Raw genomic sequence first — 21636 nt, 5'->3', positions numbered from 1 at the left:
GTTAGTTTTGGGGGAGCGTGAGTAAGTTAGTAGTGCATACTACAGCGCTACTTTGAAAATGTTACTTGTACTGCCACACTAAGCTGTGCTGCTTGAGCAGTGTAGCTTAGTGAATCAGCCCCTACTGATTTGTCTGTGAGCCGGATGCAGCCATCAAAAGAGCCACATCTGGCTCCCGAGCCATAGGTTCCCTACCCCTGTACAATGGTGCTGCTGTCAACTGTTCCTGTGAAAGAACGACTACGTACCATTAAAACAGTAGTGCCGTCAGCTGTTCCTGTGAAAGAACGATTGAACTGCTAAGCAAACGTTCCAGCAAACAGCTATGAGCACAGATTCTCCTGGCTTACAAGCAACGGTTTTAGGGAAATGAATGCTCAGCCATCTATGTCAATTCAGTATAAGTTATGGAGTATAGGACCATCAGTATAGTGAAGCGCTGTATTTTTGCAGACTAGTCAACATCCCCGCTCAGCATCACATGGCGGATACACAACCACAACAACCCGTCACTAACAGTCAGCCAACAGCAGCGCACGCCACTGCCAGTGAGAGAACTCTGGCTATTGGCTAATCACAGCTCACCACCGTCTTTCCTCACTGGGAGGGAGGACCTAGGCTATGGCTACTCTGTTCCTGGTGCTTGAGCTGGATAGGCTGATATCTAGAGTTCAGTGGGCGGGAATGCAAGCGGCAGGAAGTGTTGTCCCCGGTTACCGGTACGCGGCTGTGGCTGGAAGTCACTGAAAGTTCGTTGCTTTATGTAGCAGGTGAGCTGCGAGCTATACTCCGTCATTTCGTGTCATTCTGACTTCAGCCAAATGTCACAGCTCCCACTCTGTGCTGCCTATAATAAATACAATGCTTTCATCCCTTGTCTTTACTTATTCAGAGCCTTGGGTCTCCCTGGGAGAAGGTTTATGATAGCCAGCAATGGCTCATCGGTTATCCAAGCAGGAGCTGGACGAGCAGTTTGAACAGTTTTTGAAAGAGGTAACAATAACTTTCTGACTTTCTGTTTTGTAGTGTGGACTGAAGGAATACTCAAACAGTGCTGAAGAATGTTTTACAAAAGCAGTTCCAGAACTGAAGCCACCTACAGAATGTAGATGTCATGTAAAATCTAACTTGCAAGTTTTTATTGTACAATTTATAAAATGAAAAGGTTAGCCTGCTATAGGTGCCTTGGAAATGTGGGTGCCGGGAGAATCAGATAGGTGAATATTGGTAAAATTCTCTATATTCTGCAATGGGACACTAGCTAATACCGATAGTAGAAGTTCTAGAACATCAGTATTTTTTACCAATAGTTAATTACCACTTAACCTAACAATCTTTTTACACTAACTCTTCCTCAGTCTGCTCCTAACACTAGCAACAGACATTGCTAGCCTGTGTGTCACTTGGCTCCAAGCTGGCGCCTGAAGGATTAAGGATGATCAAGTGGATTTGGAATGCTGTTAAGATCAGAACTAGAATTTAAATGAAAGTGGACCATGGAGGGGGGGGGGGGGGTTAACTGAACCTTGTAATTGCCTCTGTGTTGCGTTACAGCTCTCATATACTTTCTTTTTTTATAGTCGGAGAGTTGGAACTTTGCTGTGCGCTAGTGGGTTAATGAGCTGTGCTCCCACAATGTTAGTACCCGTAAAACCATACCAAAATGCTAAAATTGGGCCTAGACTACAATGGACAACGGATATGATTACAGTAGGGATTAGATTGTGAGCTCTACTAATGGACCTTTAGGGACAAGACGACATACTATTATGATTATTATTTAGTATTTATATAGCGCTGACATATTCTGCATCGCTGTACAGAGTATACTGTCTTGTCACTTAACTGTCCCACAGAGGGGCTCACAATCTAATCCCTATCATAGTCAGATGTCTGTGTATGTATCATAGTCTAGGGCCAATTTAGGGGAAAGCCAGTTGACTTATGTGTATGTTTTTAGGATATGGGAGGAAACGCCCAACAGAAACCCACATAGACACTGGGAGAACATACAAACTCCATGCGGTTAGTGCCCTGGCTTGGAGCCAGGCGTTGCAGGGTGAGAGTGCTAACCACTACGCCACGGTGCTGTTTCTGAGAGGTAGCTAACAGCTACTGCAGGCACTGACAGGAGTTTGTTTACACCAGAGTCAGCAAGGTCAAGTGCTGTGGACTTTTCGGGCCCAAACAAAAGATTCGGCAAACAAAAGCTTTATTTCTCCTGCAATGAGCTTAAGATGGGCCAAGTTGGCATACATTTGACAATTTCTGTTCTTGTGGTGATAGTGAAAAGTATTACATGCATGTTAGAAGCATAATTTACTGACCACATTTAACCTCCCCGGCGTTCTATTGAGATCGCCAGGGAGGCTGCGGGAGGGGTTTTTTTCAATTAAAAAAAAACTATTTCATGCAGCCAACTGAAAGTTGGCTGCATGAAAGCCCACTAGAGGGCGCTCCGGAGGCGTTCTTCCGATCGCCTCCGGCCCCCAGAACAAACAAGGAAGGCCGCAATGAGCAGCCTTCCTTGTTTGGCTTTCCTCGTCGCCATGGCGACGAGCGGAGTGACGTCATGGACGTCAGCCGACGTCCTGACGTCAGCCGCCTCCGATCCAGCCCTTAGCGCTGGCCGGAACTTTTTGTTCCGGCTGCGCTGGGCTCAGGCAGCTGGGGGGACCCTCTTTCGCCGCTGCTCGCGGCGGATCGCCGCAGAGCGGCGGCGATCAGGCAGCACACGCGGCTGGCAAAGTGCCGGCTGCGTGTGCTTCTTTTTATTTGAAGCAAATCGGCCCAGCAGGGCCTGAGCGGCAGCCTCCGGCGGTGATGGACGAGCTGAGCTCGTCCATACCGCTCAGGAGGTTAAAGAGAATCTGTACAGTCTGATTTTGTACAATAAAAAAAAAAATACCAATCGAGTCACTGTGATCTCCTGGATACCTATTTGCCGTTTCTGCCACGATCCTGGCTTTTAATTTTTTGTGGACCGACACAGTATAAATCTACGTTGAGCGAGTGGCGCTGCGGTTCTGATCGGATGTAAACTCTACGTCCCATTCACCGCGCGCCCCCACACGTTTTCGCTGCTTTCTACCCGCCGCAATGTGCTGCCGCCTCTATGACGGCAGAGCACTGTGAGCCGGGCAGGAGCCGTTTTCATTGGCTCCTGGCCCTGTCATTCCTGTAAGCCGTTCCCATTGGCTTACATTGAGTGACAGGGTCAGGAGCCAATGAAAGCGGCTCCTGACCGGCGCACAGCGCTCTGCCGTCATGGAGACGGCAGAGAGAGCAGCCTGCAGCGGGGACAGGGCGGCGTGACCGGGGGGAGCGACGGATTATTGTGGCGATTCGTTGGAATGCAGCGTTTTAGCGTACCAGCAGCCTCTGGTCCTTAAGGGGGCAGAGGCTGCTAGTACCGAAGTGGTTAATCAGCAGTTTTAGGAAGTGATTACAAATAAAAAACATGGCCGGTAACCAGGAAGTTGTGTGTGTGTGTGTGTGTGTGTGTGTGTGTGTGTGTGTGTGTGTGTGTGTGTGTATGTATGTACAGGGAGAGCAGAATTATTAGGCAAGTTGTATTTTTGAGGAATAATTGTATTATTTAACAACAACCATGTTCTCAATGAACCCAAAAAACTCATTAATATCAAAGCTGAATATTTTTGAAAGTAGTTTTTAGTTTGTTTTTAGTTTTAGCTATTTTAGGGAGATATCTGTGTGTGCAGGTGACTATTACTGTGCATAATTATTAGGCAACTTAACAAAAAACAAATATATACCCATTTCAATTATTTATTTTTACCAGTGAAACCAATATAACATCTCAACATTCTGCTTTTGTGCTTTTGGGCACTCCAGTGATGTTGCAGCTCTGAAATTTGGCAGCTGCACACTTGACTTTTCTCAGTTCATGGGCAGTTATCTTGCGCCTTGGTTTTTCTACATGCTTCTTGCGACCCTGTTGACTATTTTGAATGAAACGCTTGATTGTTCGCTTCAGAAGCTTTGCAATTTTAAGAGTGCTGCATCCCTCTGCAAGATATCTCACTATTTTTGACTTTTCTGAGTCTGTCAAGTCCATCTTTTGACCCATTTTGCCAAAGGAAAGGAAGTTGCCTAATAATTATGCACACCTGATATAGGATGTTGATGTCATTAGACCACACCCCTTCTCATTACAGAGATGCACATCACCTAATATGCTTAATTGGTAGTAGGCTTTCGAGCCTATACAGCTTGGAGTAAGACAACATGCATAAAGAGGATGATGTGGTCAAAATACTCATTTGCCTAATAATTCTGCACTCCCTGTGTATATGTATATGTACATATGCATATGTACAGATGCTGTCTGTGAGTAATAAACAAAACACACAGAGCCTGCAGGGGGTGTGCATGACTTGTATTCACTACAACAGAGGCAGCCCATTACTCACTAGGTCGACAGAGCTTGACAAAGAAAAGATTAGATATATTACAGAAACGGTGCAACCAGAAAAGGCTGCAGTAACCTTGACCACATTAGAACAGGTATAGGAACTTATATGATAGAAGAAATAAGGCAGAACATTTTGTTACAGAGTCTCTTTAAAATCCTATAATAATTTCCAAGCTGTCTGCTGTATGTACGTGTGTCCATCTGCCTCAGACACACACCCCTCATGCCCCGCCCCACTGTGGTTGGTCACAGCACTGATTGAATAATACACGGGGCAGTGCATGCGATACTTAGAGAGATGCCACATGCGCTCCTGCCCTGTGCAAGTAATGCACACCACCAGCTAATTTTAAATGTTTCCTGACCTTACAGTCAGTCGTACTGTAGAAGCAGCAGAAGAAAACATTTACCGTAAATTCCAGCGTATAAGACGACCCCCCAACTTTTCCACTTAAAATTAAGAATTTGGCATATACTCGCCGTATAAGACTACCCCTTTTCACAACATGCCTCCTCCATCCTCCTGGCCCACCCCTGAATACACCTTTGCATATTACTGGGTGCCACAGTCATCCAGGGGAGGAAAAAGAGATCAGGCTGTGATTTTTTTAAGAGCGGGGTGTCAGTATTTTGTGGTAGGCAGAGCTTACTGGGTGCAGCAGCCTTGGCGGAAAGGTCCGCTCGTGTCCTTGGTCCTTCCATGTCCTCCACTGTCCCCTGCATCATTTATGTCCATGTTCTGTGTTTGAAAATTCAAAGCTGCAATACCATAGCATCTTGTGAGCAGCTGCTTGCGTGGGTAACACGGCAGCTTCCTGATTCCGGGTTACCTGACTGGATGACTTGCGCTCCACAATTCAGTGTCTTCCTCTTCACGTCACCAGTCAGGTGACCCGGAATCAAGAAGCTGCCGCCGTGTTGCTCGCAAGGTGCTCGCAAGATGCTTGCAAGATGCTATGGTATTGCAGCTTTGAATTTTCAAACACGGGACGTGGACATAAATGATGCAGGGGGACAGTGGAGGACATAGAAGGACCGAGGACACGAGTGGACCTTTCCGCCAAGGCTGCTGCACCCGGTAAGATCTGTCTGCTACAATACTGACACCCCGCACCTGACACCCGGCGTATAAGACGACCCCCCCCCCCCCCCACTGTGCAGAAGATTTTCAGGGCTCAAAAAGTCGTCTATACACTGGAATATACGGTATATTAAATGTGGCATGGATTGTTCAGTATAGTCTGGGAAGCAATGTGGAAGTGGCCGGACTATATGAATTCAGAATAACAGAACATTTCATGTTTTCATTGTCCAGCAATACTCAGAAATGCCACTTTCGAGAATGTCACATCTTTTTGTTTGTGACTAAGGTTCCTGACAAGGATTTCTAAATGTATTTGGCCTGCTCTTACTTCTTTGCACACAACTGCTGACCTGTCAGTCACTGCAGTGAAGTAATGGATTTAGAAACATTGGCCTTTATTCATAAAAGGCTTTGCATTTACATTTAGCACTTATTCAGGGGCGCCGCGAGGAGGCCCCCCCATGCCCCCATGAAACGGGGGGGGGGCCGCATGAACAGAGCAATTGAAAGCAAATGCAGATTTGTATGAGCAATGCCTCTTGATTGAGCCAGGTATATCAGGTTTCACTTGGTGCTTGATGCACACACTCTTGTTGTGAAAAAAATCCCTTTTAAAGTAAACCAGAGATCAAGCTTCAGTAAATTTGATACTTACCAGGGGTTTCCTCCCGCCCCATAAACATGTGCGAGTTCCTCGCCGTCCTCCCGACGTCTGCCGATCAGCCCTGGTAACTTGCTCAGTGACGTCAGCATGCGCAGTAGGTCTGGGCATGCAAAGAAGACTCGGACTGGACGAGATGAGCAAATTACCAGGGTTGATTGCGGCTGAACGGCATGGGACTCTCACGTGTTTATAGGGCAGAAGGAAGCCCCTGGTAAGTATCAAATCTTAGTAAAGCTTGATCTCTGGTACACTGTAAGGACCAGAGCCTTTTTTTTTTCATTTTTCACTTCCTGATCACAGTGATCAGAGAGTCGGGAGACAATGAAATTGGCTGCTGATCGAATTACAGAGCCCAGATGTCTAAATATAGCTGTTTTATGCCCACGGATATACTCTATCATGTCCCATGCACAGGAGGCGATGCCATTAAAACTACGCTGCATTCTTCTTAGTTTTAACTGCATGTGGTCCCAAACCTGTTTAAGGAAACCTTTGATAATGCGATTGCTGATGATCAACTGGGCCCATCTGCTTCTCTGTATTTATACAAAACAATCTGAATAATGTGATTGAAAATATGATCGTTCCATACAATACAATAACATTTCTATAGCGCTTTTCTCCCACAGTTGTTCCATTAATGGGCACCATAAGGGTGTGTTCACACAATGGGCTTGATTCACTAAACCGTGATATGACAAATAGCACACCTTATCAAAGATATCACACCTTATCAAAGTTAACATGCCTTATCAGAGTAGCATAGCGAGCGCTACGAACTTATGCCTGCTAATTGGCAATGGCACTCGTCCTGCCCTGAGCTCCTGCGAGTTTGTAGCGCTCGCTATGCTACTCTGATAAGGTGTGATATATTTGATAAGGTGTGCTATTTTGTCATATCACGGTTTAGTGAATCAAGCCCCATGCGTATTGTGTTGCACAAAAATACCACATGTAAACTTACAGTCATTACAGAGATGCTAACAGGCCCATACTATTGTATGGGCAGTGAGTTCACATGCAGTGTTACGCAATGCAATGGACATAGTGTGAATGCACCCTAAATGTGGAAGCTTATAAACAAAAAATTAGAATGCACAACACATTCAAAATGTAGCTTAGCTGACATGGTCGTCTCGGATGAGGACCTAGCATGACTACAGGTGTCCCCTTGGATCTTTAAACAGCGATCCTCAAGTGCATTGTTCCCCCTCCTTACCACACCTGCCAGAATTTCCTCTTTCGTGTGTCGTGCCATCGTCCCTTCGTGCTGCACACAGGATTGGGAATTGTTTCATGAGCCAAATATGATTTTAAAACTGTGTGTCTGTATTTCTTTCTGGATAGGTGAGCAGAGACTTGCATTTGCTGCTCCCAGTGTATTTGTGCTGTTTCAGAATGCTGGTTAAGGTGCTGATACAGATTGTTTAGCTGCACATGACAAAGGAGCATGGTGGGTATGCGGGTTCATGCTGCACATGGGCAAGACCTCTTCCTTGGCTGAACAGTTTGTCCATATCATATAATTTGCCCACCATTATGTTTGGCCCACTCTAGACCACCAGGGAAGCTATATTGGAGGTGAAGTCCTAGATCACATGGAAGTCATATGGGAGAAGGAAGCAGGAAAAGCACTAGACACCAGAGAACTGTATAAGGGGGGGCGGGGGGCACTAGACACCAGAAAACTGTGTTGGGGAAGGAGGTGGGCACTAGACACCAGGGAATGTGAGAGGGAGGGATGTGGCCCACTAGACACCAGGGAACTATATAGGAGAGAGAGGGGGTGGACCACTAAACACGAGGGAACTGTATAGTGAAGGGAGTGGGCCACTAGACACCAAGGAGCTGTATGGTGAGGGGGGGGGGGGGGATAATAGACACCAAGGAACTGTATAGGGGAGGGATGGGGCCATTCGACTCAAAGGAACTTTATAAGTGAGGCAGATGGGCACTAGACATTGAGGCTGGCGTGTGACCTGGTCCCAGTGTTCAATTTTGGATGCTTGGAATTTGACGCCCCTGCTCTAAAGCTAAGTTCAAGCTATGTGCATTGCGTTAATAAAGGGAACCATAACTGAGAGGGATATGGATGTTTCCTTTTGAACAATTCCAGTTGCCTTGCTATCCTGCTAATCTCTGTGGCTTCAAAACAGGTATACCACTGCACTCCAATGCAGACAGAGCTGGACCTGGGTAACCACCCCGTAATGTAGATAAAGAAAGAAGGGTCCGCTGCAATGTCACTTCAGGTTTATTAGGGACTTATCCCAAGACGGTACATGGAACACTCTGCTGACATGTTTCGGACCTAAGAGTGGTCCTTATTCATAGCACATTTTACAGCATGTATACACGAGTTTATAAAAGAAAAATGGTGACAAGGGGTGTCGCCCTTGAACCACCCACAATGGGGAGGAGCAGGCTAAAACACCACTTCCTGTCCATATCACATAGTACATTAAAAATATATGCATACATCGATAAGAAACGATCATACAAATGTTAAAAATTAACAAAGAAATTTGATCAGGAGAATATTTACAGAAACATAGTTGAAAAAAGTCATCAAAGTATATATATATATATATATATATATATATATGTTTCAAAAAATACACCACACGGATAACATAAAGTGTACCTACATGCCCCTTAGAAACAAAGTCGGAGGGGGGTCCATACGATACAAGAAAGCACCAAAATGTATGGTAGTAGGAGGGGGGAGGGGGAGTCGAGGGGGTTTAGGGGGGAGGAGAGCAAGAGGGGAAGAAAAATAATAAATAATTGACAGACGGGAATTAAACTGTAATCAATGCCAGGTCCCATCTAACATTTAGGCTCCCCGGAACCCTGGTTCCCAAATGAAATATCCATAGCGCCTCCCTCTTCTTGATTATAGCCTGCAAATCCCCTCCTCTTTTAGGCAGGAACACTCTCTCTATGCCCTGAAAGGAAAACGAGGACATGTCAACTCAAATTACGGAAATGTTTAGCAACATTTGATATGTTGGTGGTGGACCACCAGGAAATGCTCCGAAATTCTAGCCCTAAGGGGCCTGGTGGTACATCCCACATACTGCGTGGAACAATCAGAGCAGGTCACCAAATAAATGACATTTTTAGTGCCACAGTTTATAAAGTGTTTCATACTAGAGGTATATCCATTAGCCATAGACGTAACGGTGCGGGTCTGCTTATGCATAGAACAGTATCGGCATGTCGAGACATTGCACCTATAGGAGCCCTGTGACGACAGCCATGATGATGATTGCGAACCGGAAATAAACAAACTGGGCAACAAAAGACGGCCAAGTGTCGGTGCTCTGTGGCTCGAAAATTTAACAACCTTTTTAAGAAAAGGATGAAGTTCGCTATCCCCTTCTAAAATTGGTAGGTACTTCTTGATAATCTGAATGATATGTGGATACTCAGTACTATAGGTAGTAACGAAAACTAAATAATCCCCAGAGTCCCGTACAGGGGTTGTGTCTTGCACCAAATGATTTCGGGAATTGGATAGGGCCCGACGCTTTCCCTTCTCAATCATCCAGTGTGGATAGCCCCTCTCCCGCAACCACCTCTCCAACACCGCACACTCGTCACGCAAGGTTATGTCGTCCGAGCAATTCCGGCGGGCTCGAATGAATTCCCCCACCGGAATGGCTCGGACCGTATGTTTAGGGTGACGGCTACCTGCTCTCAGAGTTGAATTACCCGCACAGTCTTTCCTATAAGTTTTAGTCCTAATGGACCTAGAGACTATATCTCCCCTCAAAGTAATGTCTAAATAATCCATGGAGAGGTCATGCCATGTATGTGTAAACTGGAGATTGCAGGCATTATCATTAAGAGAATCAAGGAAAGCTTGGACTCTGGTCTGTCCACCCTTCCAGATGTAGTGGGATGTGGGTGTCAAAAACACCCTCTAGTGAAAAGATACAGGAGACAAAAGTGGGAGCCCAATGGTGTAGTATGTCAAAAACAATGGAACGTAATAAAAGTAAGACACTACTCACAAAGGTGGGTTGCAGGGGGGCAACCGACCACAGGAAGCAGGTGGAGATAACAAACCCGACTCCACTTGGGGTGGTCCATAGGGACCTGGATGCGGTCGCTCTCCTTGGTAAAAGAAAGGGGACAGATATCCGCCGTGGTCAGTACCCACCCCTCAGACGGGTGAGGTAAGGGGGTATGATTGCACAATAAGGGTATAAGAGGCGCCCTGGTGTAATAAAAGCATCTAAAAGCAGTTTAAAAACAAAATAAATTTGAGGTAGCTTACCTCAGTGACGAAAAAATCTTTGTATTTTACAAAGGTTTTTATTAGTAGCACAGGCAACGCGTTTCGCGGGTCAGAGCCCGCTTCCTCAGGCCAATAACAGTGCCTACATCAGTAAAAAAAGGCTCCTTAGCATACCAGAATCTTACAATATACATATATATATATATATATATATACAACATAACGTTATTATCACATGAATTGCATATTTACATACTTTCATATCCACTTATGCACACCTACAATGGTGGTCCATATATATATTATCATTAATTGGGAGTATTGACAACTGATACAGTTATAAGTATTCAGGAGGCGTGCATAAATAAAAATGCTGCAAATGTATGCATCTAGAAACCATTATAAAAAATGAACAAGTAGTGAATAAATAATAGAATTGCTGCAAATCAATGTATATAAAAATCCTAAGGGAATGATAAGAAATGTCATTGAAAATAAAATTGCTGCAAGTCTATATTTATAAAAATCTAGGGGGATTCATAGGAGTTGTAATAAAATTATTTACATACATGAGTCAATAGGTGATAAAAAATGTGGTACTAAAAAGACTTGGCCAGCTCTATATAGAGAGGGAAGTTAGGGAGAAAGGAACACACAGCAGACAGTGCTAGACTCTATGGTCTGCGCTTATCTGCAAATTAAAAAGAGCTGGTCACAAAGTAAGATACAAAAACACATAATGTGCATCATCTGAATGTCCAGCAGCAGGGGGAGCGCTTGTAGGCAGACAGTAATAAAGAGCAGGTTAAGATTCACTTACCAAACTAAATGACAGATTCAGCAAAGGGAGCCTCTAGTGGGAGGCATCTCTCACTGGGCTAAATAGATTTTGAATGTAATTAGCAGCTGCAGAATTGCACGCTCGCCTAGGTAAGGAGGGGTGTGGCTTGTTTGTGATGTCATCACACAAGCCGCTCCTACCGGAAGTTTATGCGGCGCCGGTCAGTTGTCAATACTCCCAATGAATGATAATAAATATATATATATATATATATATATATATATATATATATATATATATATATATATATATATATATATATATATATATATAATATGGATTGTAGGTGTGCATAAGTGGATATGAAAGTATGTAAATATGCAATTCATGTGATAATAACGTTATGTTGTATATATGTATATATATATATATGTATATTGTAAGATTCTGGTATGCTAAGGAGCCTTTTTTTTACTGATGTAGGCACTGTTATTGGCCTGAGGAAGCGGGCTCTGACCCGCGAAACGCGTTGCCTGTGCTACTAATAAAAACCTTTGTAAAATACAAAGATTTTTTCGTCACTGAGGTAAGCTACCTCAAATTTATTTTCTGTTTTTAAACTGCTTTTAGATGCTTTTATTACACCAGGGCGCCTCTTATACCCTTATTGTGCACCCTTCCAGATGACCAACAAGTCATCTATATACCTCCCGTACCACGCAACATATTTCAGTAGACGGCCATCACCCCCAAAGATGTGGAACTCCTCCCACCATCCCATAAACAGATTGGCCAGGGATGGAGAAAACTTTGCTCCCATGGAGGCCCCACACCTCTGGAGGTAAAAATTGCTGTCAAACATAAAGTAGTTGCGGGTCAGGAGGTATTCTGCGGCAGCACATATAAAGATGCGCAAATCAGAGGTATAAGCTGAATATTTTTCTAGATGAAATTGGAGGGCTGTGAGGGCCAAATGGTGAGGTATACAGGAATACAGAGACTTCACGTCAATTGCAATCCAACTGAAACTGGATTCCCACTCAACTGCATCCATACTAGACAGTAGATGCTTTGTGTCCTTTACATAACCCGGCAATCTTTTCACCAATGGTTGTAACATAGAATCCACCCAATCGCTCAGGCGCTCCCCCAGAGAGCCAATACCCGCCACAATTGGCCTGCCCTCAGGAGGAGCGCCCGGCTTATGAATCTTTGGGAGATGGTGAAAAATGGGAACAGTGGGGTGCAATACACCCAGATACTCAACAAGTCTGTGTTCCAAAACTCCCAAACTTTCACCATACCTCAAAAGGCTAAAAAGCTAATAAATAATCTCTGTGGCTGCAGTAGTGTCTGAATCACACACCTGAAACAAGCATGCAGCTAATCCAGTCTTCAGTCAGAGCACCTGATCGGCATGCTTGTTCAGGGGCTGTGGCTAAAAGTATTAGAGACACAGGATCAGCGGAAGAGTCAGGCAACTGGTATTCTTTTAAAAGGAAAAATCCATAGCCTTCTCAGTTTAGGTTCCCTTTAATATGTGCATAATATAGAATGTTAAAAAACAAACTTTATTTTTTATTGTGTATCCAGAAATGCACTGTAGAAAGTGTGTTGGGATAACTTGGTCCATTTACATTGAAGAGATGTGAACATGCCCAAACAAATTGTATGGACAGTGCATTCACATGCTGCAACACAGTGTCTTCAATTCACTAAGCATTGCCTTGTGTGGTAAACGTGTGCGTTTGAAACGTGCCTATCTGAACGAGGCCAATAGAAAATCATTGATTTTCTATGGACCTAACAAAACGCAAATCGCACGCATTGATGAAAAACGCGTGAAGTGTGAACAAGGCCTAAAGCAGAAAACTGATTTTACCAAAGATTTTGTGAGTCAATTAACTATGGCTGTTATCAAATCGAAAGCTGAAATTACCGGACTAGTGAGGTAAATTACCAACTTGTGAGGTAAATGTCTCATTAATATTCAAAAAAATTCATAAAGACTTTCAGTATTTTACCTCCAGCCTTGAACTGTCGATAACTAACAAACAGCCATTCCAAAAGATATATATAGAAGGAAGGAAACATGCAGTTTTTTGGTAAATTACTGAACTATTACCACATGTGTGAAAATCTTAGGGAATCTGGAAAAAAGGCTAAAACACAATGTGATATTTTACCGACCCTTTATTTTTTACGGTTGTTGAATTGAAGCCAGTGCAGTGTAAACACGGCAGGATTTTGCCATTTTGTGTGCGATTTAATTTTAGCGCCTCCCGTGACTTACCTGCGCGTTGCAATTTTTTTATGTAACTCGCTTTTCTAAGCGCTTTTGCAGAGCGATTTGTTTTTTTACTTTGTGACGCAAGTCAGGAAGTGAACTCTTTGACCTGGAAAAGAATAAATACAATGTATTTATTCTTAAAAGCGCTGGAGAAATCGCTATACCAATCGATTTTTCAAGCGTTTTGCGATTTCCCTATACCTACCATTATAGGCAAATCGCCCTAAAAATGGCACAGGCAGCGCTTTGGGGAGCAGATCGGAATCTAACCGCTCAGATGTGAACACTCTCATAGGGAATCGTTGCAAACCCACTTTTAGGGCGATTTTCAAAATTGTCCGGCACTTAAAAAATCCAGAAAGCGCGCTTAGTGTGAACAAGCCCTTAGTCCTTGCAACATTTATTGCAGTCAGTGTGGAGTAGTTTAGCATTTGACTTCACGCAAGCAACTTGAAACACAGGTCAGAATTGGTCCTTGCAATTTGTAGTGCAGAACTGAGGGGACTAAGGCTCCCTGCGCACTGCAAATCTGTTTTGCGATTCCATTTCCGATTCTGATTTTCCCTGAATGCAATCAACAGAAAAATGGATCAAAAATCGCAGCATGCAGTAACTATTAAAAATCTGAATCGGATGTAAAAAAACGATTAAAAATCAGAATCGCATGCAGTGTGCAGGGAGCCTTAAAGAGAACCTGAGGTGGGGATATGGGGGGCAGATGGGACACAGAGCCATGTTCTCTTCCTAATGACATGGCTTTGTGCCCCCTTACCGCTGCGCTTTAGCTCCCCGGGTTTAGCGACTTTTGTCGATTTGTCGCTAACTCTGAGGTAAACAGAGGGAAGAGGAATTCCTTGTTTAAAACGTCCACCAGGGGCGTTCCTACAGGGCTACCTGAGCTGCCATCGGGCAGCTCTCTCCCCTGGCCATGCCCCCTGCGGCTCCCCCGCCTCCCTGCACCCTATGAGAGACACACAGTCTCTCAGTGCAGCGTCGTGACCCAGGGGTCACGCAAGTGAAAGTGGGCCATTGCGGCCCACAGGAGCGGCGGTTTTTGCGCCTACCTGACCCGCTCAGCCCTGCAGATCAGGTAGCTTTTTTTTCTCTCTCTCTCTCTCTCTCTCTCTCTCTCTCTCTCTCTTTAAAGAACTATTAGCCATCATATGCCCCCCACAAAAAATACATATGTAAGTAGATAAATGCTTGCTCTACTTACATATCAGATGTAAAGCACTGTCCACGTTTTGGTTTCTTTTAATTTTCAATTTATATTATTTTCCTGGCAGGGGCCAACTTGTGCTCTCCAGGTTAAAGAATCCCCCCCTCCGCATCCCCCTCCTCCCCGCACTGATTCTGAGCACAGCGGGGAGGATAAAGGCAGCAGGCACAGACTCACCTAATAATGTATCCAAGTGCTGACGTTCCCATCTGTTCTCAGCACTACCACCGGAGGCAGTGCAGAGAGTATAGAAGGGAACTGCAGCGCCTGGAACCATTATTCAGGGAGTCTGTGTGCAGCTCCTTTATCCTTCACCAATATTCAGCACGGGGAAGAGGTAGAATTCTGCGGGCGGCAGATGCAGCAGAGAGGGAGCCCACATGCCTCTTGAGGAGGGAGCAGAGGACAGTGACAGGAGACAGCCTCTGGCCCCCCTCCCTGCGCACTAACGCGGCTGAAACATAGAGAGTGAAGGGGAGAGCAGGCGGCCAATCAAAGCGCAGAGAGGTGAGTGACAGAGGCTTCAGCCAATCAGGCTGATACAGCATAGCATGTCACTTCTCTTTTGCGTCTGTGTTAGTCTGCGTACCATCTTAGAGCCTGGGGCATGGGGAGAGAAGGAGCACAGTAAGATTGATTTTAAAGTTTGGATTTGCCTGGTTTGCATCCTCTTGACTATTGTAACAGCCTGCACTAGAAAATGTATTTTGTATTTAAAGAGAACCCGGAGTGGGATTTAATTATGTTATTGGGGCACAGAGGCTGGTTGTGCACACTAACACCAGCCTCTGTTGCCCCATGGTATGCCTCCAGGACCCCCCTGCGCGCTGCTATCCCCTCCGCAGTGCTAGCGACACACAGCGTGTCGCCAGCACAATGTTTACCTTGCCGTGTCTGTCAGCGCCGCTCCCCCGCCTCCTCTGTATCGGCACTACCTGCCCGCGTCCCTTCCCTTCATTCAGCGGGAGGGAAGGGACGCGAGCGGGTAGCGCCGATACAGAAGAGGCGGGGGAGCAGCGCTGACAGACACGGCAAGGTAAACATTGTGCTGGCGACACGCTGTGTGTCGCTAGTACTGCAGAGGAGATAGCGGCGCGCAGGGGGGTCCTGGAGGCACACCATGGGGCAACAGAGGCTGGTGTTAGTGTGCACTACCAGCCTCTGTGCCCCACGAACATAATTAAATCCCACCTCGGGTTCTCTTTAATGCCGAACAGTTACTCTTTAATTGCAGTGCTTATAAATTCAGTGAATGTATTAATAATGTATCTTTCCTAAAATTACAAATTAATATCTGCAAAGTTGATGCTTGTGAAACTGTGTGGCTGAGTGCACACATAACATAACAGCTTGCGTTTTTGTCGTGTGCGTTTTTGGTACGTTTGCGTTTTTTACCATGGATGCGTTTTGCGTGCGTTTAAGGGCCTGTATACACTGCTGCACTTTTAAAATTGCATGCATTTTTAATCGCAAGGTCTTTTGAAAAATCATGAAAATCGTGAAGACCAGTACACACTGGTGTGATGCAATTCATTTATTTTCATGAAGGCTTTGTGATTTAAAAATCGCATGTGATTTTAAAAACACAGCGCAAGCGCAGCGTTGTGTACAGGCCCTTAATGCGTTTGCGGTTCGCATATACAAAACACGTGTTTTTCATGAGTTTCTATATTTCCATTAATGCAAATTACTAGGAAGACAACAGGCAGCGGAAATACTTCAACAATTTTTTTAGGGGGAAAAACGCATGGAAAACCCATACCATTGCGTTCCCATTGACTTTTATTATGTGCGTTTTTGATGCTTTTTTGCATAACATGCAGCAAAACAAGCGTTTTTGAAAATGCATGCATATAAAACACATGCGTTTTTTCCTGCGTGCCATAGACTTCCATTAGCGACAAAAACACAGCGTTTTCCGCAACACTAGCATTTCTGCTGTCTGTGCATCTAGCCTGAGTGTTTTTATAACTCAATGATAATAACAAACAAATTGTGATTTTATTTATTTTTTCCTGATGGGAGATTCCACTGTAGTCTTAGCAAAACTCCTATGCTTCTAGTAGAAATAGATCTTATGAAGTCAATAAGGATGAGTAAGATGAGGAAAAAAAACAGCTATAGCTAATTGGCTCCATGACATTTTTTTTTGAATTTACCAGTAGATGGCAGCAGAAGATAGTTGCATTAGAAATACAGCAGATCCTTAGTATATATATATATATATATATATATATATATATATATATATGTATATGTATATATATATGTATATGTATATGTATATATATATATATATATGTATATATGTATATATATGTATATATATATGTGTATATATATGTATATATGTATATATATATATGTATATATATATATGTATGTATATATGTATATATATATATGTATATATATATATATATATATATATATATATATATATATATATATATATATATATATATGTATATGTGTATATATATGTGTATGTATATATATATATATATATATATATATATATATATATATATAATTTATCTATTTCAATGCCCCCAGGTCGGGTGCCAACCCCACCGCATGGGTCGTGCGCTATTCCACCTCTAAGATGGCCGCGGAGAGGAGCCGCTGCTGCGCAGTACGCATGGACGCTAGTGCGGCTGCGCACCCTTTAGCCCTCCTCCAGCCGCGTACTGGATCCCGGCATCCTCCTGAGCGTACTTCGGGCGCAGTGATGTGAGCTGTATATTATATTGTGTGTGTGTGTGTGTGTGTGTGTGTGTGTGCATATAAAATTATATATAAAAAATTATTTAAAATAAACACATGATGTAGCTGCAAATGAATATTACATACTTACCTCACTGTCAGTTCCTCTCAGAAGCTCACCATCTTCTTCTTACAGTGATCCCTTACAGTTCTGACAATATTTTGTCAGGACTGAAATATACCAGTTGCTGTCAGTTATATATCAGCAGCTGTAAGGTAGTGCTGGTGCACACCACAGTGGTTCCTGAGCTTTTTTAAAAACGCTTGGGGATAGAAAACCGCTTGGGTAATGTATTTCAATGGGCTGGTGCACACCAGAGCGGCTCGTTTTTCCCCCAGACGCAAACTCGAGGGCTGCAGCATTTTTTAGATTTCTGAGGCGCTTCTGCCTCAATGTTAAAGTATTGGAAAGTGGAAAACTGCTCTGCAAAACGCTAGATTAGAGCGGCTTTCCAAGCATTTTTGTTACAGAACCTGCTCAGTTACAGCCTAAAGCCCCGTTCACACTGCACGCGTTGCCAGAAATCCGGATGGGAGCCGACACGCACGATATCAGACAGTGCATAGACAGCGCTGATGTTCACACTGCATGCGTTCCGCACCAGTGCGGTCCAGGAACGCATGCTGCACGCTTTTTTTTTTACCAAAATGCGTGGCTGACCCATTCACTTTCAGTGAATGGGATCAGTCATGCAATGCATAGAAACGCAGATGACTTGCGTTCGGAACGGACACCCATCTACGTTTCATGATATGAACGTAGCCTTACTGTAACAATATATGAAATCTGCTACACAAAAACGCTCCAACAAACGCTAGGCATGTTTAGAAAATCTCTCTAAACGTGCCTAGGAATCGCTCTGAAAATCTGCTTCAAAAACTTCTGCAGATCTGCTAGAGGTTTTTGGTGTGCACTGGCCCTTACAACTGAATGTGCAAGGTAATGTCCATGTTTCCCTATGGCTCAAGTGGGTGATATTACAGTTTAGCGGTCCGCTGATCAGGAAGCTGTTAGGGGGTAATGGCCAGTTTTAAAATGGAGAACGGAGAATTCCATTGATCACAGTGGACAAATGGGATGCAGGAGAGGAGAAAGAGATTGAGGAGTAAACTACACAGGAGGTAGGTATGACCTGTGTATGGTTATTTTGACTTTTTATTTTCATCTCAGGTTCTCTTTAACTGAGAGGGATATAGATGTTTCCTTTTAACCACTTCAGCCTTCAGTGTTGTTTCACCTTATGCATTCGAGCAACTTTCACCTCCCATTCATTCGCCAATAACTTGTTAATATCACTACTTATCACAATGAAATGATCTATATCTTGTTTTTTCCGCCATCATTTAGGCTTTCTTTGGGTGGTACATTTTGCTAAGAATTATTTTATTATAAATCCATTTTAACAGGAAGATTAAGAAAAAATATTTCTCAGTTTTCGGCCATTATAGTTTTAAAATAATCTATGCTACCATAATTAAAAGCCATGTATTTTATAAAAGTAAAAAAGTTATCTGGAAATTTTTATTTCCAGATGTAATTTTACTATTTTGCCACAAGATGTCTTTGCAGCTCACTAATGCGTAGTATTACTATGCAATACGGAAGTGATGTGAGGATGAGACAGTAGGGGTTTTGTGAAAGACGGAGCCGTCTCTTTGACGGTGTCGGTCTTTCATACGGGGACTTCGATCAATGAATGGGGACTTAGATCAATGAATAGGAACTTTGTTCCCATTCATTGATCTCCGAGCTGCCCCAGGCAGCGACAGCAGTGTAGCCTATCTGGATGGATATATCCGTCCAGATAGGATTAAGTGGTTAAATAATACCAGTTGCCTGGCAGTCCTGCTGAGCTATTTGGCTGCAGTAGTGGCTGAATCACCTGAAACAAGTATGCATCTAATCCAGTCTGGCTTCAGTCAGAGCACCTGATCTGCATGCTAGTTGAGGGGCTGGGGCTAAACGTATTAGAGACACAGGATCAGAAGGAGAGTCAGTCAACTGGTATTATTTTAAAAGGAAAAATCCATATCCTTCTCAGTTTAGGACCCCTTTAACCGCTTGCCGACCGCCCACTACCTATGGGCGTCGGCAAAGTGGCACCCTCAGGACCGCCTAACGCCGATCGGTGGCGGCACCTGGGGGACTGAATAGCCGGGAATCGCGCACATAGATGCGCCACCCACCCGCGACCTCAACCCGCCGGCCAATTAGCAGCGCCGGTGGGTTATTAAAGAGAATCTGTACTCTAAAATTCTTACAATAAAAAGCATACCATTCTATTCATTATGTTCTCCTTGGCCCCTCTGTGCTGTTTCTGCCACTCCCTGCTGCAATTCTGGCTTGTAATTGCCATTTTTATGCAGTGTTTACAAACAAAAGACATAGCAAGTGATAGGCTGAGAGTAGCTCAGTGTGTGATTCATACAGAGTGTGCAGGGGGCCTAGAGAGGGTGTGTATAGCTTCTATCCAATCACAAGCAGCACAGCACATTCCAGCCTGAACGCCTGAGCCCGACAGAGCTGACAGAGGAAAGAAGATTAGATCATATAACAGAGATACTACAGCCACTGTGCAACTAGGAAAGGCTGCAGTTAGACAGAGCACATTAGAACAGGTATAGGAACTTATAGGATAGAAGAAATAAGGCTCAACATTTTGTGAGTCTCTTTAACCTTCGATCTGCCGCTACAAAGTGTATAATACACTTTGTAATGTATACAAAGTGTATTATACAGGCTGCCTCCTGCCCTGGTGGTCCCAGTGATCGACGGACCACCAGGGCAGGAAGCAGCCCTTCTAGTATACACCCAAGCACACTGATCCTGCCCCCTGATCACCCACAGCACCCCTCAGACCCCTGTTTGCACCCAATCACCCCCCTAATCACCCATCGATCACCCCCTGTCACTATCTGTCAACGCTATATTTTAGATCAGGTCCTAAACTGCCCCCTGGGGGCTCCTGATCACCCCCCCACCCCCTCAGATCCTCCCCAGATCCCCCTCCTTTGTGTACTGTATACATCTATTCTCCTCTGTAATCACCCACTGATCACCTGTCAATCACCCCCTGTCACTGCCACCCATCGAATCATACCCTAACCTGCCCCTTGCGGGCACCTGATCATCCGCCCACACCCTCAGATCACCCGCAGACCCGCTCTCGGATCACCTCCCAAGTGCATTGTTTACATCTTTTCTCCCATCTGATCACCCATCAATCACCCCCTGTCACCACCTGTTACTGCTACCCATCAGATCAGACCCTAATCTGCCCCTTGCGGGCACCCAATTCCCCGCCCACACCCTCAGATCGCCCTCAGACCCCCCTGATCACCTCCCCACTGCATTGTTGCATCTATTCCCTCCGTTAATCACACCCTGAGACATCCATCATTCACCTCCTGTCACCACCTGTCATCCCCTAGAACTCCAATCCATCAGATCAGGCCCAAATTTGCCCTGTGTGGGCTCCTGATCACTCGGCCAAACCCTCAGATCCCCCTCAGACCCCCTTCCGATCACCTCCCCAGTGCATTGATTGCATCTATTCTCCCCTCTAATCACCCCCTGAGACACCCATCAATCACCTCCTGTCACCACCTGTCATCCCCTAGCACTCCTATCCATCAGATCAGGCCCTTATCTGCCCCCTGCGGGCTTCTGATCACCCGGCCAAACCCTCACCCGCCCCACTGCAGTGACAGAATTTTTTTTCCTGATCACTGCTGGTCTCTACGACTTAATTGTGGCTGAGACCAACCGTTATGCGTCACAATACGCAACCGCCAATCCAAGAAGCTACCATGCCCAGCCTTTTCGGGGAAAACCACTCCCAGTTTCCGAACGTAACCTTAACATGGGTCTAGTCATAAAGAAAGTATTGTGGTCTTATTGGTTTACGCACCCAATAAATCACATGCCCATGTTCTCTGCTGCCATGTCCAGGTCATGATTTGAGAACATCCTGCACTTCCTGCACTTCAGTGCCAATACAACCAGTCATCTAAGAGGCCACCCTGCTTATGACCGGTTCCACAAAATTCGGCCCCTCAGACCTCCTGTCATCAAAATTTGCAGATGCTTATACCCCTGAACAGTAATTTTGAGGCATTTGGTTTCTAGACTACTACTCGCGGTTTTGGGC

The 21636-nt window shown here is 44.6% G+C and overlaps 1 protein-coding gene across 4 annotated transcripts in view; it reads left to right on the top strand.

Annotated features, from left to right (window-relative positions):
* Window positions 1-465: 465 nt before the first annotated feature.
* The window catches only part of CEP162 (centrosomal protein 162), a 198636-nt gene continuing 177465 nt past the window's right edge, over window positions 466-21636 (top strand). For all 4 annotated transcript variants that reach the window (XR_011031455.1, XM_068281580.1, XM_068281581.1 and 1 more), the window contains exons 1-2: window positions 466-770; window positions 893-993. Coding sequence is in view for 3 of the 4 variants with exons in the window: in XM_068281580.1 (XP_068137681.1) it covers window positions 934-993 (60 nt within the window). In the remaining variant the exon portion in view is untranslated. The remainder of the gene's footprint in view (window positions 771-892; window positions 994-21636) is intronic.

The sequence above is a fragment of the Hyperolius riggenbachi genome, chromosome 4, assembly GCF_040937935.1.
Source record: "Hyperolius riggenbachi isolate aHypRig1 chromosome 4, aHypRig1.pri, whole genome shotgun sequence".
Taxonomy (NCBI): Eukaryota; Metazoa; Chordata; class Amphibia; order Anura; family Hyperoliidae; genus Hyperolius; species Hyperolius riggenbachi.
Note: the sequence above shows the minus strand (reverse complement) of the source record. Positions and strands in the feature narration are given on the sequence as shown.